We start from the raw sequence: 16,501 nt of genomic DNA on the forward strand, positions 1-16,501 counted from the left end.
AATTACCATAGGGGTCTGATCTGTGATCTGGTCTGGGCTATGAATTAACTTCAGGGTACACATCTGCGTTTAAATGAAATCTAGGTCCGAACCTATTTGTGATATGATCTGAATCTGAATTAGTTTGGGGGGGGGGTCTGATATAGGTAGTGAATTGCTATAGGGGATTCATCTTGGTTTGGGGTCTTGCAGGAGACTTGTAGGGGGTGTGAGGACTAGTGTTGTCACGATACCAGAATTTCGAGTTCGATACCAATACCAACTTTTTTTTTTTCAATGCTCGATACCAATTCGATACTTAATAAATTTTATTTAAAAACCCCCCACAAGAATAGAGATGCGCCCGTACGGACCATATTATTTTAAAACGAAAGTTTGCCTTATTTAAAATAAATGTTCTTTAAAAAATTGCCCTATTCTCACTCCTAACACTTTTTGATCTTTTAGCCTGCATGGCTGTGGGGCAATCTGTAGTTTTATTTAGTAGCACGTTTTTATGTGGTACTGAATTTGGTGGTTTCTCCGCTTGCACCATTTACCGTGCGTCATCAGGAAGGTGATAATCTTATAATATGCACAATAACACTTCAGCTATCAGGGGGATGATGGGAACTGTAGTCATGTAACACACACTTTAGCTATCAGGGATGATGGGGGTTGTATACATGTAACACACTTCAGCTATCAGGGATGATGGGGGCTGTAGTCATGTAATACACTTCAGCTATCAGGGATGATGGGGGCTGTAGGCATGTAATACACCTCAGCTATCAGGGATGATGGGAGCTGTAGTCATGTAATACACTTCAGCTATCAGGGATGATGGGGGCTGTAGGCATGTAACACACTTCAGCTATCAGGGATGATGGGGGCTGTAGTCATGTAATACACTTCAGCTATCAGGGATGATGGGGGCTGTAGTCATGTAATACACTTCAGCTATCAGGGATGATGGGAACTGTAGTCATGTAATACACTTCAGCTATCAGGGATGATGGGAACTGTAGTCATGTAATACATTTCAGCTATCAGGGATGATGGGGGTTGTAGTTGCACTATTCCAGCTGGATTCGGGCGGCAGAGTAATGTGCAGGCTACCGCCCCCCTCCCCCTTCACAGTTGCAGCCAGGCCGACCTTTTGCTCACCCCCCACATTGCTGATGCCGGCCCGGGAGTGTCCTGACGGCTCCCACCTCACAGCCACCCACCTCCTGTCAGATCTCCTCCTCGCCTCCCCCACCTCCAGCCTTCTCCCCCGGACGGTGCAGCTCTCAGCCTCTCTCTTCCCTCTCCTGCCGCCGACGCTGCTCTGTAATGCTATACTGACCCGGGACCCTGCGGCGATGTGAGAGGCAGGAACGGCCAGCGGCAGCAGCATGGTGCGCGGAAGATCGGGGTCCCAGGTCTGTGTTTGCAGGGGTGGCACATAGAGAACATGACAGGCGCTCAGGTAGCCGCCTGTCATGTTCTCTGCACTATACTCTGTTAAACTACGCTATTTTGTAGTTTAACAAAGTATCGATACCAGGAAATTCTGGTACCGAACCGTTTTTTTGCCCCGAAAATCGATAGTAGTATCGATTTTTCGGTGCATCGTGCATCCCTAGTGAGGACACAGTAACATAACTTTCTAATGTAAATAATTCTAAAATACTAAAATTAGATGAGTTCTATGCTGTAAATATTTCATCTACACTGAGCGGCTAAAGCCAACCTATTCTGTCCTACCACCCCCTCATCCTGTTTATACTCCCCACCAAATTTGTCTTCTAGTCTAGATGGAGGATCTGGAATATTCCGCTGCCTGGGTCAAGGCTTTGCTGCATCACACAGATAAGGAGAAGCAATAAGCGCGATCACTCCCCAACTAACAGGAATGTACGGGAGTCACTGGCCAGGACGTGGACAGAATCTATTTGTTATAGCGATGGCGCTGTGAGGACGCACACGACGGGAGCTCCGTGTACCTCAGCGCCTTCCACCTCTGTTCCTGGACTCCCCTTCCTTCCCTGGCATGCCCGGCAGCCGCAAGAGACCTCCGGTGAAGTCCCCGCACCCGTCGGCACGATTATCCTCCCTCCGCTCCCACTTTGAAAGGTACCGGCGGTCCCCTCACCAGACGGCAGCGGCGCACGTGCCGAGCAACATGGCGCCGACACGTGCGGGACAGAGCAGTGAGGACCTCACTACATCTCCTCCGCAGGGGGCACAGAGTGAGAAACAGCCTTCGGGCTCCCCCAGCCCTACTCCCTCTCCTCTCTTCCCCTGGGACTGTGACCCATTGCCCCAGCGCACGACGGCAACTCAGGCTGCCTCCTTCTCCCTCACACAGCCGCAGCAGCCATCTTCTCTGCAGGGAGAACTATATGCTCTCAGAGAGCTTATTCAGGCTCTACCCTCAAAAAGTGACTTAGATGCGGTAGTGCAGCGCATTGAGCTGTCCCAACAACAAGCCATTGAAACTGTGAGAGCTGAAGTGGAGCAATTAGCCAGCAGAGCCACAGCTACTGAATCTGCTACCTCAGCATTACATACAAGGGTGGCAGCATTGGAACAGGAGGCTGAGGCGAACAGGCGCCATATGCAGACGCTGGCGCTGCACTTAGATGATCAAGAAAACAGGGGACGCCGAAATAATATTCGGATTAAAGGACTGCCTGAAATACCTGCTGGTGATGATCTTCCTAACAGAGTTACTCGCCTTTTCAATCAACTCACAAATCGCCCTGCTGATGCCTCATTCACAATTGATAGAGTACACAGGGTCTCAAGAGCTTATGTTGGAGAAAATATGGGCCCGAGAGATGTCCTGTGCAGGCTACATTATTTTACTGATAAAGAAATGATCCTGAAAGCAGTCCGTGACCTAGACAATGACATCCCTGACGGAAGCACAGTACGTCTGTACCCTGATGTTTCAGCTCGTACACTGTACATGCGGAGGCTGCTGCAACCCCTGCTAGCTAAGATCAGAGAATCTGGGGCCACGTACAGATGGGGTCACCCCTTTCACATCATCATCAGGAAAAACTCATCTTCCTTCATGCTGCGCAGTCCTGAGGATGCTGGAGCACTCTTCCAATTTCTAGGTATTCCTGCCTTCTCTCTACCCAACTGGCTAGCCCTGGGACGACAAGACCCACCACATGCTCCAAATCGGCGTAGACGTTCTTCGGCACGTGTTCCCCGACCGGAAGCGACAGTAGATGTCCCTTGGATGCCGGCGAGAGACCGTTCTCAGAATTTCCCGCAGGAGGCTTAAGGCGAAGTGTATGGGACGTAGTACAACGTTACATTTGGAACTACTCCAGATCCATTCCCTCTGACAGCTGGTGTTGCCGCCTTGATGTACTGTCTGTCTCGAGAATCCTCAAAGACTCTCCATGATGTCATTCGGCGCTGAGATATGCCTGTTGTCAGATACGCTGCCGCCATTTGCTGACAATATATGGGGATAATGGGACAGTTATTTGTTCAGAATATATACTTGCTTATTTGGTTGGGTCCGCTAGCGGCAAGCTGGCTTACCTTATGTTGCCCCCTTCCCCCTGGGTTCTCTCTCTCCCTCCCCTCCCCCCCTCCCTCCTCCCTCCCCTCCCCCCTCCCTCCTCCCTCCCCTCCCCCCCTCCCCTCCTCCCCTCTCCCCCCACCCCTCCCCCCTCCCTCCTCCCCTCTCCCCCCACCCCCCCTCTCCCCCCACCCCTCCCCCCACCCCCCCTCTCCCCCCACCCCTCCCCCCTCCCTCCTCCCTCCCTCCTCCCCTCTCCCCCCACCCCCCCTTCCCTCCCCCAGTTATTTGGGTTTGTCCAGGAACCCCTCAATGGTTACTGAGTGGGATACGACATGCGTTGTTGCACTGTTTGCTTTACTCTAATTTTACTGTGTCTTGCTCTCCCAATGTATAGGTACGGAGGTGGCGGAGCTCCCACCCGTCGCTTTCCATTGCTCTCTACTCTCTTGTGGACCACCTGGGTTCCACGTGCACTTTAGTGCCTGTCTTGTTTTGTTATTCTACATTTCTCTGATCTCTCTTTTCTGATCCTTTCTTTATCTTTATCTAATCTCCCTTCACCTCTGCGTCTTCCCCCCTTCCTCCTCCCCTTCGTCTACCCTCTTCCCCTACTCCCTCTCCTCCCTTTCCTGTGAGGCCTACCCGGGACAGTCCGAGACCCCTCTGCCGATTTTAGACATCATGCCCACGTCCGTGCTATCAGAACTCCAGGTGGGAACCTTGAATGTGAAGGGACTACATGACCCGGGTAAGAGATCCATTCTTTTAAACACCCTAAAAGCTAAACAGATCCATGTAGCGCTTCTCCAAGAAACACATATTACAGCTGATGCCAAATTCAAACTCTCTAACGGCGGGTTCCCCCATGTATATCACAGTCATACGTCCGATACTAAAGCCAGAGGGGTGAGCGTTTTGTTGTCACGTTTGGTGCCCTGGGAATATGTCGACTCTCGCAGTGATGGTGAGGGAAGGTTACTTATGGTCAAGGGTCGCATTGCTACACTGATGTACACTATAGTGGTGCTCTATTTGCCAAACACGGGTCAAGACGCGACTTTCAATAGGTTTCTGGAGCTGATTGAGGACTTTGCAGAGGGTACGCTGCTGATGGGGGGGGACCTAAACATAGCCTTAGACCCGAAAGTTGATACTTCCACTGGGATGTCACATCTGACATACGCCACTCGTAGGCGGTTTAATGCAGCCCTGAGGGAGTTTCAACTGATGGATGTGTGGAGGATTTTACACCCAACAGACAAAGATTTCTCCTTTTACTCCCCTGCTAGAGATATGTACTCCAGACTCGATTATTTCCTAATTCGCCATCGAGATCTTCACCTAATCTCTGCCTCCTCCATAGACAATATCACCTTTTCTGACCATGCTTTAGTGACAATGAGGCTCTCCTTACCCAGCCCCATCCCCCTGCAGTGGCAATGGAAACTGAACTCATCCCTTCTGTCAGACACAGTTGTAGTTAGTGACTTGAAAGCAACACTGACGGACTATTTTCATACGAATGCCACTGAGGACGTCTCCCCAGGGATTTTGTGGGAAGCCCATAAATGTGTGGCTAGGGGGACTTTAATCAAACATGGGGCCAGACTTAAAAAAGGCAGGGCCACGCAGATACTAAAACTGCTCGAGGAGCTTAGGGGGGTGGAGAGGCAACATAAGACCAACCCCTCGGAGGACCTCAAGGTCACCTTAATGCAGGTTCGTGAGAGACTGAGGAAGGCACTGACACATAAAGCCAAGGCTACCCTGGCCAGATGTAGACGCCACTTCTACGAACATGGAAATAAGTGTGGCAGATCTTTGGAGCGAGCACTCCGAGCACAACAGCAGCAATCCTACATCCCTCATATTCACTCTTCCTCCCGTTCCAAGGTGCACTCCTCCCTAGATATAGCAGAGGCCTTCAGATCTTTCTATTCTCGTCTATACGCCACTGACGCCACTAACCCTGCCACAGTGGATTCCGCATTCCGTGATAAAATACGTCAATATGTGTCGCAATCTGGTATGCAACCACTTAAAGATGAGGACATTGAAGCACTTGAAGCCCCTATTACGGCTGGTGAATTAGCGGTAGCTATTAAAGAGACACAAACAGGGAAAGCCCCGGGACCTGATGGATTCGGTCTGTTGTACTACAAAACCTTTTTGGAACAATTGAGCCCACATTTTCTGAGTGCATTTAACTCTTTAACTCAGGGGGCCTCACTGCCGCTAGATGCCACTAGAGCCCATATAGCAGTCATACCCAAGCCGGGGAAAGATACCTCAGAATGTGCCAATTACAGGCCAATTTCTCTGCTCAATGTAGATCTCAAATTATTTTCCAAAATTCTTGCCTCTCGTCTTGCACCACTTCTTTCTAGGGTGGTCCATCCTGACCAAACTGGCTTTATGCCTGGTCGTGAGGCCAGAGACAATACCATGAAGGCCATTAACTTGATCCACAGGGCGAACATCTCCAAATCCCCCTTGCTGCTTCTCTCAACCGATGCAGAAAAAGCCTTTGATCGAGTTAATTGGACCTTCATGGAGGAGACCCTTAAACACCTGGGTCTGGGCCCATCTTTCCTGGCTTGGATACTGTCCCTATATGCCTCGCCCACCGCTAAAGTTAGGGCAAATGGTATTCTCTCTGGTGACTTGACCATACACAACGGCACGCGGCAGGGATGTCCCCTCTCTCCCCTGATCTTTATTTTGACCCTGGAGCCTTTCTTGTGCTACATTAGATCGAATCCAAATGTCTCGGGCATGTGTATCCGAGGTCAGCATTACAAAGTGGCGGCGTACGCCGACGATTTATTGTTCTTTGTTACCAGCCCCTTAATATCCCTGCCTAACCTCATGACGGAGTTTGACACGTACGCGAGACTATCCAATTTTAAAATAAATTTTTCCAAATCGGAGGCCCTTAATATCACTTTAGAGGATGCTATGGTGACTCAGCTTCGACCTAAATTCAGTTTTAAATGGTCAGACGATGTCATTAAATACCTAGGGGTTATCCTGACCCCTAATGTCGCAGATTTATACCGTCGCAATTACCCCCCACTCCTCTCTAGGATTGCTGCTGATTGTGCAAAGTGGTCAAAAGGTTTGCACACCTGGTTTGGCCGCTGTGCAATATTTAAAATGAACATTCTGCCACGGTTGCTCTTTCTATTTCAATGTGTGCCAGTGCTTCTCCCTACTGCTTTCCTTCGCTCTCTCACATCCATTCAAACCCGGTTTATCTGGGGAAATAAACCTGCTAGAATTAAGAGGAAGACGTTATTTAGACCCAAGGAGCAGGGAGGGATCGGACTTCCAGACCTTAGACGCTACTACCTAGCTTCACACTTGACACATGTGCTAGACTGGTGTAGAAACTCGAATACGAAACCCTGGATCTGGATAGAACAGGCGTCCTCTCAGGTTCCCCTCCAGGTGATCCCATGGATCACTTGCCCGGCCATTTCCTCTCTGAAGACACACCCGACCATGGGACCCACATTGAAAATTTGTGCGGATAGGGTGTTACGACAGTGTTTCTTTGATGTGCATTCCCCCCTGGCTCCCATCTTGGGCCATCCAAATTTTCCGCCAAGCTTTACTGATCCGGTTTTCAGACGGTGGGTGGCGGCGGGGAAATGCAGGATCACAGATTTCCTATCTGGGAGTTCATGGGTTGATACCAGCACGCTCTTGACATGGGATGACCCTTGTCCTTTGGGTCATTTTCGGGTCGCGCAACTTCGTCACTATCTTTCCTCTCTCCCCACACCCCCACAGGTTACGAGGGTTCTCACCTCTTTCGAGACTCTTTGTCTTGAAAAGAGAACTCTTAGACATACCCTTTCCATCACGTACCAGCTCTTACTGTCCTCACCCGAAGAACCCATCCCTGATTTTATGGCTAAATGGGAAGCGGACTTGCAGATTACCTTCACTGCGGAACAGCGTACGCGTATTTTCTGTTTGGCCCATAAGTCGTCAATCAGCTCCAGATTCCAGGAAGCTGGCTATAAACTGCTATCTCGGTGGTACCGAGTCCCTGCAAAGCTTCATGCCCTAATGCCGTCGGTAGACCCGTTGTGCTGGCGATGTGGGACTGCTGAGGGTACATTGATGCATATATTCTGGGACTGCCCAGTTCTCTCTCCATTCTGGAACACAGTTATTAGGGTGATACGAGAAGTGACTGGTCTCACCCTGCCCATGGGCCCGGCGCTTTTTCTCCTCCATCACTGCGAGATTCCTCTACGTGAATATAAGCGCTCTCTCCTTAAATTCCTGGTGATGGCAGCACGCTCTTGTATTCCCTTGTTATGGAAAAAGCAAGGTCCCCCATCCCCCTCTCTCTGGCTGTCCAAAGTCAATGACCTGATGTACATGGAGGACCTGACCTCCAGTGTCCTACACTACGAAGACCGCTTCAAACGCATTTGGTTTACATGGATGCAATTTCAAGATACTGAGTCCTATAAAGACCTACTGAGAGACTCCACTTCAGCTTGAGGCCTTGCTCGCTGTCGGCCCTGAAGGCCCCTTGGGTCGCTGGGTTTGGCCCCCCCCCCCCCCCCCCTCACCGCCCCGGACTGTTCTCTACCCCCCCCCCTTCCCCTCCTATTCCCCCCCCATCCCTGTCCTCGTTTCTCAGTCTTCCCTTGCCTTTACTTAATTATTTTCTCTTTTCTCCTTTCCTTTTTTCTTTTGCTAATCTGCTCCTTTTACTTTGTCCTATCTTACTTTCCCTCCTCGGGACCATCTTTCTCTTTTCTCGTCACTACGGCTCTGGATCTTGATCCTGGAGCTTGTGGTGTACATGTTGTTTATAATACACTAAGAAATGTTGTTCGTTGGGCGGAGGGGTTGGAGCTTCTCCTTCAGTCGGCCTTATTTCAGTGGAACTGCGGTTTCACTTTCTGCTGCGCCTTTTATTCTGTCATATGCTGATGTAATAACTCTATTGCAGTATTGTCTCTCACTCATGTCTACTGTCGGAGATGTTTCCGATGTCTTTTTTTGCCTGACGTCAATTTAAATAAAGAATTTAAAAAAAAAAAGAATCTATTTGTTATAACATGTTCCCTTCTTAGCCTTCAGATATAAGCTACATTTTCTTTTATTCAGGGAGGGGAGGAGGTCAGGGAAGACGAGATTAGTTATAAAATGTAGATTATATTTAAAGGGGTAATGCGACGCTATAAGATTATTCACAGAATAACACACATTACAAAGATATACAACTTTGTAATGTATGTTATGTCTGTGAATCGCCTCCTTCCCGTATCCCACCACCCCCGCCCGTGTACCCGGAAGTGCAGTGCATTATACATTACCTGATCCGTGTCGCGCATGTCCTCCATCTTGACCCAAGTCATCTTCGGTCGGCCGAATCGCTGCCGCCGTCCCCCCTCCGCCGCGTCATAACTGTGCTCAGCCACAATTATGCTCAGCCAATCGCGGCTGAGTACAGTTATGATGCGGCGGAGGGGGGCGGCGGCAGCGATTCGGCCGGCCGGCTGAAGATGACGTTTGGCACAAGATGGAGGACATGCGCGACACAGATCAGGTAATGTATAGCGCACCACACTTCCGGGTACACGGGCAGGGGTGGTGGGACACGGGGAAGGGGGCGATTCACAGACATAACATACATTACAAAGTTGTATAACTTTGTAATGTGTGTTATTCTGTGAATAATTTTTTAGCGCCGCATTACCCCTTTAAGAGGTGATCCTCCTAATGACAGGCCCAAGATTAGGGTTATTAGAAGGGGCAACCAACAAAACACAGTAATCACTGAACTCAAGGAGAACAGCGAACAAATTCCAATGAAGTACTCAATGAAGAGTCTCCACTGATGCCCCCAAAAATTTAAATATGCAAAACAAGAGTCCGTGGAGCCTCAGTTACGAGTCTCAAAACACGGGATAGCCAGATATCTCTAGCCTGTTGCCAACGGGGTGCCTCCATGATGGGGAGAGCACCATACCACCCTGATAAATAACCCCTTAAGTCCCACTCGGTTGCGAGTATTGGAACATAGACAGGGAAACAACAGGGTGGCCCCTTTTGTCAATGTCTAACTCAAGGTGCGAGTATTGCAATCATGACAAGGGCTTGCAAAGGCAGGCTTCCACCCACAGACAGCCGTTTCGGGGTTTTTGCCCCTCGTCAGTGTGGGATAGGATTCTGGCTAGTTGGGGCAATGAAAAATCAACCAACAAAACACAGTAATCACTGAACTCAAGGAGAACAGCGAACAAATTCCAATGAAGTACTCAATGAAGAGTCTCCACTGATGCCCCCAAAAATTTAAATATGCAAAACAAGAGTCCGTGGAGCCTCAGTTACGAGTCTCAAAACACGGGATAGCCAGATATCTCTAGCCTGTTGCCAACGGGGTGCCTCCATGATGGGGAGAGCACCACACCACCCTGATAAATAACCCCTTAAGTCCCACTCGGTTGCGAGTATTGGAACATAGACAGGGAAACAACAGGGTGGCCCCTTTTGTCAATGTCTAACTCAAGGTGCGAGTATTGCAATCATGACAAGGGCTTGCAAAGGCAGGCTTCCACCCACAGACAGCCGTTTCGGGGTTTTTGCCCCTCGTCAGTGTGGGATAGGATTCTGGCTAGTTGGGGCAATGAAAAATCAACCAACAAAACACAGTAATCACTGAACTCAAGGAGAACAGCGAACAAATTCCAATGAAGTACTCAATGAAGAGTCTCCACTGATGCCCCCAAAAATTTAAATATGCAAAACAAGAGTCCGTGGAGCCTCAGTTACGAGTCTCAAAACACGGGATAGCCAGATATCTCTAGCCTGTTGCCAACGGGGTGCCTCCATGATGGGGAGAGCACCACACCACCCTGATAAATAACCCCTTAAGTCCCACTCGGTTGCGAGTATTGGAACATAGACAGGGAAACAACAGGGTGGCCCCTTTTGTCAATGTCTAACTCAAGGTGCGAGTATTGCGATCATGGAAGCCTGCCTTTGCAAGCCCTTGTCATGATCGCAATACTCGCACCTTGAGTTAGACATTGACAAAAGGGGCCACCCTGTTGTTTCCCTGTCTATGTTCCAATACTCGCAACCGAGTGGGACTTAAGGGGTTATTTATCAGGGTGGTGTGGTGCTCTCCCCATCATGGAGGCACCCCGTTGGCAACAGGCTAGAGATATCTGGCTATCCCGTGTTTTGAGACTCGTAACTGAGGCTCCACGGACTCTTGTTTTGCATATTTAAATTTTTGGGGGCATCAGTGGAGACTCTTCATTGAGTACTTCATTGGAATTTGTTCGCTGTTCTCCTTGAGTTCAGTGATTACTGTGTTTTGTTGGTTGATTTTTCATTGCCCCAACTAGCCAGAATCCTATCCCACACTGACGAGGGGCAAAAACCCCGAAACGGCTGTCTGTGGGTGGAAGCCTGCCTTTGCAAGCCCTTGTCATGATTGCAATACTCGCACCTTGAGTTAGACATTGACAAAAGGGGCCACCCTGTTGTTTCCCTGTCTATGTTCCAATACTCGCAACCGAGTGGGACTTAAGGGGTTATTTATCAGGGTGGTGTGGTGCTCTCCCCATCATGGAGGCACCCCGTTGGCAACAGGCTAGAGATATCTGGCTATCCCGTGTTTTGAGACTCGTAACTGAGACTCCACGGACTCTTGTTTTGCTTATTAGAAGGGGCACATGACAAAAGTCCAACATTAAAGGGGTTATCCAGTGCTACAAGAACATGGCTACTTTTGCACCTCTCTTCTCTCCAGATTGGGTGGGGGTTTGAAACTCATTTCCTTTGAAGTAAATTGAGCTTAATTGCAAACCGCACCTGACCTGGAGACAAGAGTGGGGCAAAAGTGGCCATATTTTTGTAGCGCTGGATAACCTCTTTAAGTTGGGTCAAGTAAAAGGGCCCGAAGTACTCATTTAGGTCAAGAGCCATACTGTACTTGTGTTATACTACAGTCCTGATGTCAGCCGTCCCAGAGGTCACCAAGTGATCTATATCCAACAATTTGCCATCACTTTATAAGAGGGTAATACCCCTTTAACAACCATAAATCCTTAAGCCTATCCTTGCAGACAGTGGCAGATATTGTACAGGACTCTTGGAGGAATGGTTCCGGCTATGGTAACTAGGTAGGGGGGATGGAAGGAAGGATGGCAGTAAATAAATCCAAGATCACAGACTGACAAGGTAGATAAAACATTAGGATGCATTAAGGATGGGTAATGCAGGAGGCCTTGAAGGCTGAAGGAATCACACAGGGGAGAGACATCGGGGACTGGAGTATCGGAGACGAGCTGATTAGGCGAGCCATAAAACAAGGCGGATTACGACTGTCCTAAAGTGTGCGCAGAAAGGAGACATCCATAAAGCAGGGGTGCTGCCAGGCCAAAGAGCTTTGTGGCACCGGACCAAGACTGACAAGGTTACTGCAATGTCACTGATAGAACTGAGCCTTTATAACATGTCATGATGCTGCTCACAAAAAGCAGCAGGCCATGTATATTTATATAGTGCTAACATAACCTGCAGGGCTGTACATATAAAATAGTGCGGCTGGCCGGGGCTAATGCGGACATCATTTAACGAGGTATTGTCATTGATTTTCTGTCTTTTTCTAGCAATGGATAGATTGTGCTTGCTCTGGGGTCACATCTGTGCATGGACTTCTTGTCATGTAAAAAAGACTGACACGGGGGGGGGGGGGGTGTGTGTGGGAGGGGGTTGTATGCATGCAGTCCCGTCATACATGGCAGCTGCTCTGCGCTGTCTGGCTGGTGGGGTCTCTGACCACTTTTGCAGACAGAGGGAAACTTCACATAGTGATAGTGAAGACAGTGTTCACCCTTATATATTGAGCAAAACCTGGTCACCAGGGTCAATTACCTGTCCACCAAGGTGGCCTGGTACTTCCTACCTGCTTCAAAACTGGGCACTTAATAGATCTAATATGTAATAGATCTGGATATGTCAAGTTTGTTTGGTGTTTGTAGAATTGAAATGACGTGTATATGGCGGTAATATGCATTTACCTGGTAGCTGTCAACATCTTCTCCAGCATCCTGCAGGAAAAAAGACATGAATAAAACAGTCTGTAACAATAGTCACATCTCTAACATGGATACATGATCGAAAGGGTAGACTAGATTGATAGCACTCTCACACCGCGTCTTTGAGTGCACTCCAGATTGAAGCATAGATAGGTAGATAGATAGATAGATAGATAGATAGATAGATAGATAGTATCATTGACTATGTAGCCACTCACTTGATGACCATCCTGTCCTTTGCCGCTCTTGGCATGCACTATTTTCACGCACCCCACGGACACGGATAGTATGGAATCTTCTATTAGAGGAAGTGTTCCTGAGTCCTGAACTGATCGCACCTCCACCTGTAGACGCCGGGACTGACCCTATAGTGAGGAGAACACACAGGCACATTATACTCACATTTACAGCATGCATGGTGGAGGAGAGGGGACAAAAGCCAAGTCTATTATACCGTGTATGGTGGAGGGGACAATAGCCAGGCCTGGTATACCACGTATGGTGGAGAATAGGAGACAATGAAGAGCTAGGTCCTGTATAACATGTATGGTGGAGGACTGGAGACGAGAGACAGGTCCTGTCTACCATGTATAGTGGAGGGGGACAAGAGCAAAATCCTGTATACCATGTATGATGGTCGTGGTGTTGGGGAGACAAGGGCCAGGTCCTATATAACGTGTGTGGTGGAGGAGACAAGAGCCAGGTGCTGTATACCATGTACAGGGGAGGAGACAAGGGCCAGGTCCTGTATACCATGTATAGGGGAGGAGACAAGGGCCAGGTCCTGTATACCATGTACAGGGGAGGAGACAAGAGCCAGGTCCTGTATACCATGTACAGGGGAGGAGACAAGGGCCAGGTCCTGTATACCATGTACAGGGGAGGAGACAAGGGCCAGGTCCTGTATACCATGTACAGGGGAGGAGACAAGGGCCAGGTCCTGTATACCATGTACAGGGGAGGAGACAAGAAGCAGGTCCTGTATACCATGTACAGGGGAGGAGACAAGAGCCAGGTCCTGTATACCATGTACAGGGGAGGAGACAAGAGCCAGGTCCTGTATACCATGTACAGGGGAGGAGACAAGAGCCAGGTCCTGTATACCATGTACAGGGGAGGAGACAAGGGCCAGGTCCTGTATACCATGTACAGGGGAGGAGACAAGGGCCAGGTTCTGTATACCATGTACAGGAGAGGAGACAAGAAGCAGGTCCTGTATACCATGTACAGGGGGGGGGGGGGGGGGGGGAGACAAGGGCCAGGTCCTGTATACCATGTACAGGGGAGGAGACAAGAGCCAGGTCCTGTATACCATGTACAGGGGAGGAGACAAGGGCCAGGTCCTGTATACCATGTACAGGGGAGGAGACAAGAGCCAGGTGCTGTATAACATGTAAAGGGGAGGAGACAAGGGCCAGGTCCTGTATACCATGTACAGGGGGGGGGGAGACAAGGGCCAGGTCCTGTATACCATGTACAGGGGAGGAGACAAGGGCCGGGTCCTGTGTACCATGTACAGGGGAGGAGACAAGAAGCAGGTCCTGTATACCATGTACAGGGGGGAGACAAGGGCCAGGTCCTGTATACCATGTACAGGGGAGGAGACAAGGGCCAGGTCCTGTATACCATGTACAGGGGAGGAGACAAGGGCCAGGTGCTATATACCATGTACAGGGGAGGAGACAAGGGCCAGGTCCTGTATACCATGTACAGGGGAGGAGACAAGGGCCAGGTCCTGTATACCATGTACAGGGGAGGAGACAAGGGCCAGGTGCTATATACCATGTACAGGGGAGGAGACAAGGGCCAGGTCCTGTATACCATGTACAGGGGAGGAGACAAGGGCCGGGTCCTGTATACCATGTACAGGGGAGGAGACAAGAAGCAGGTCCTGTATACCATGTACAGGGGGGAGACAAGGGCCAGGTCCTGTATACCATGTACAGGGGAGGAGACAAGGGCCAGGTCCTGTATACCATGTAGAGGGGGGGGGGGGGGGGGGGGAAGACAAGGGCCAGGTCCTGTATACCATGTACAGGGGAGGGGACTAGAGCCAGGATCTGTATAACATATACAGGGGAGGAGACAAGGGCCAGGTCCTGTATACCATGTACAGGGGAGGAGACAAGGGCCAGGTCCTGTATACCATGTACAGGGGAGGAGACAAGAGCCAGTTCCTGTATACCATGTACAGGGGAGGAGACAAGGGCCAGGTTCTGTATACCATGTACAGGGGAGGAGACAAGGGCCAGGTTCTGTATACCATGTACAGGGGAGGAGACAAGAAGCAGGTCCTGTATACCATGTACAGGGGAGGAGACAAGAGCCAGGTCCTGTATACCATGTACAGGGGAGGAGACAAGGGCCAGGTCCTGTATACCATGTACAGGGGAGGAGACTAGAGCCAGGATCTGTATAACATGTACAGGGGAGGAGGGGAGACAATGAAGAGCCAGGTGGTTCAGGCCATGACCAGCATAGTGTTGTAAACCATCTACGAAAGTGAGAGGGATTTGGTGGGTATTAAACAAGTGCCCAACTTTTTTTATGCCATTAAGGGTACAAACCCACACACCGTATACACAGCAGATACGCAACAAATACGCAGCAAATACGCAGCAGATTTGTTGGTGCAGATTTGATGCTGTGTTCAGTTATTTAGATCTAATCTGCTGCGTATTTGCTGCGTGTTTGCTGCGTATCGCAGCAGTAAATACGCTGCTTATACGGTGTGTGGGTTTATACCCTAAAGGGGTAAGAGGCAACAAGTGCTGGTCCTTCATGTCAGGGTTTGGAAGAAAAGGGAATCAGCAGCAGAAGGTGAGGTGGAGATTGGGGAGGGGTGCGGTAATGTAAAACAGCACCAGAAGGATAAGCATTGCTATGCTCCCCTGTATACCCCATATAAGCTAGTGGTCCATGGGGGCCAGATGATGGTAGCCATGTGGAGCTGTAGTGGTTACTACCAGTGATTTGTCTAGCATGGTGCTGATCCGTCACAGCCCGTTGTATAGGAATGTGCTGAGCTCCTTCCCACAGAGAGGCGGCTAATGTGAATTACTGGCTAATTAGCTATAAACTATAGGGAAAAATTAACAAAATAGCAGAGACAGTAATTGCAGCAACAAGGTGAGGGAAATGGGTTATTACCGAGCTCGGGAGCAATTAGACTCGGCTCAGACATCTCCCGGAGCCCCTGGGAGAGCCGCTCGCTGCACATTACTAATCCTCCGCTCCAGCAACAAACACAGGTAAACGCTTCCCTCATTTACCTCAATTAATGCTGCTACAAAGCAATTCATTACCCAGGTACAGGGCTCCAGACATGGGGGGAGGGGTAATGACGGGGTATCATCTCCTCCGCTGACTCCGAGGAGGATCGCTGACAAAATTACCATCAGCCTATTATTCTCTCTGAACACGACAAATATTATAGCACGGACGCAGATGACGGAGGCGGCCGTGTGGATTTCTTCTGCCATCACATATTTCTAGTGTACACAGCTATATCGCATAATGGTTATAGAGTCGTTGGGAATGCAAATTGTAGAGAAAATTCCTTTAGTTCAGAACTGGACAGGTAAAACACAGTAATCACTGAACTCAAGGAGAACAGCGAAAAAAATTCCAATGAAGTACTCAATCAACAGTCTCCACTGATGCCCCCAAAAACTTAAATATGCAAAACAAGAGTCCGTGGAGCCTCAGTTACGAGTCTCAAAACACGGGATAGCCAGATATCTCTAGCCTGTTGCCAACGGGGTGCCTCCATGATGGGGAGAGCACCACACCACCCTGATAAATAACCCCTTAAGTCCCACTCGGTTGCGAGTATTGGAACATAGACAGGGAAACAACAGGGTGGCCCCTTTTGTCAATGTCTAACTCAAGGTGCGAGTATTGCGAT

At 49.5% G+C, this 16,501-nt stretch overlaps 1 protein-coding gene across 2 annotated transcripts in view; it reads right to left on the minus strand.

Annotated features, from left to right (window-relative positions):
• KIF13B (kinesin family member 13B) overlaps window positions 1-16,501 on the minus strand; it is a 171,986-nt gene that overhangs the window by 38,960 nt on the left and 116,525 nt on the right. For both annotated transcript variants that reach the window (XM_069975804.1, XM_069975806.1), the window contains 2 exons: window positions 12,813-12,959; window positions 12,577-12,606 (listed from right to left, as the gene is read on the minus strand). In XM_069975804.1, the coding sequence (XP_069831905.1) occupies window positions 12,577-12,606; window positions 12,813-12,959 (177 nt within the window). The remainder of the gene's footprint in view (window positions 1-12,576; window positions 12,607-12,812; window positions 12,960-16,501) is intronic.

Source organism: Dendropsophus ebraccatus, chromosome 6 (genome assembly GCF_027789765.1).
Source record: "Dendropsophus ebraccatus isolate aDenEbr1 chromosome 6, aDenEbr1.pat, whole genome shotgun sequence".
Classification (NCBI taxonomy): Eukaryota; Metazoa; Chordata; class Amphibia; order Anura; family Hylidae; genus Dendropsophus; species Dendropsophus ebraccatus.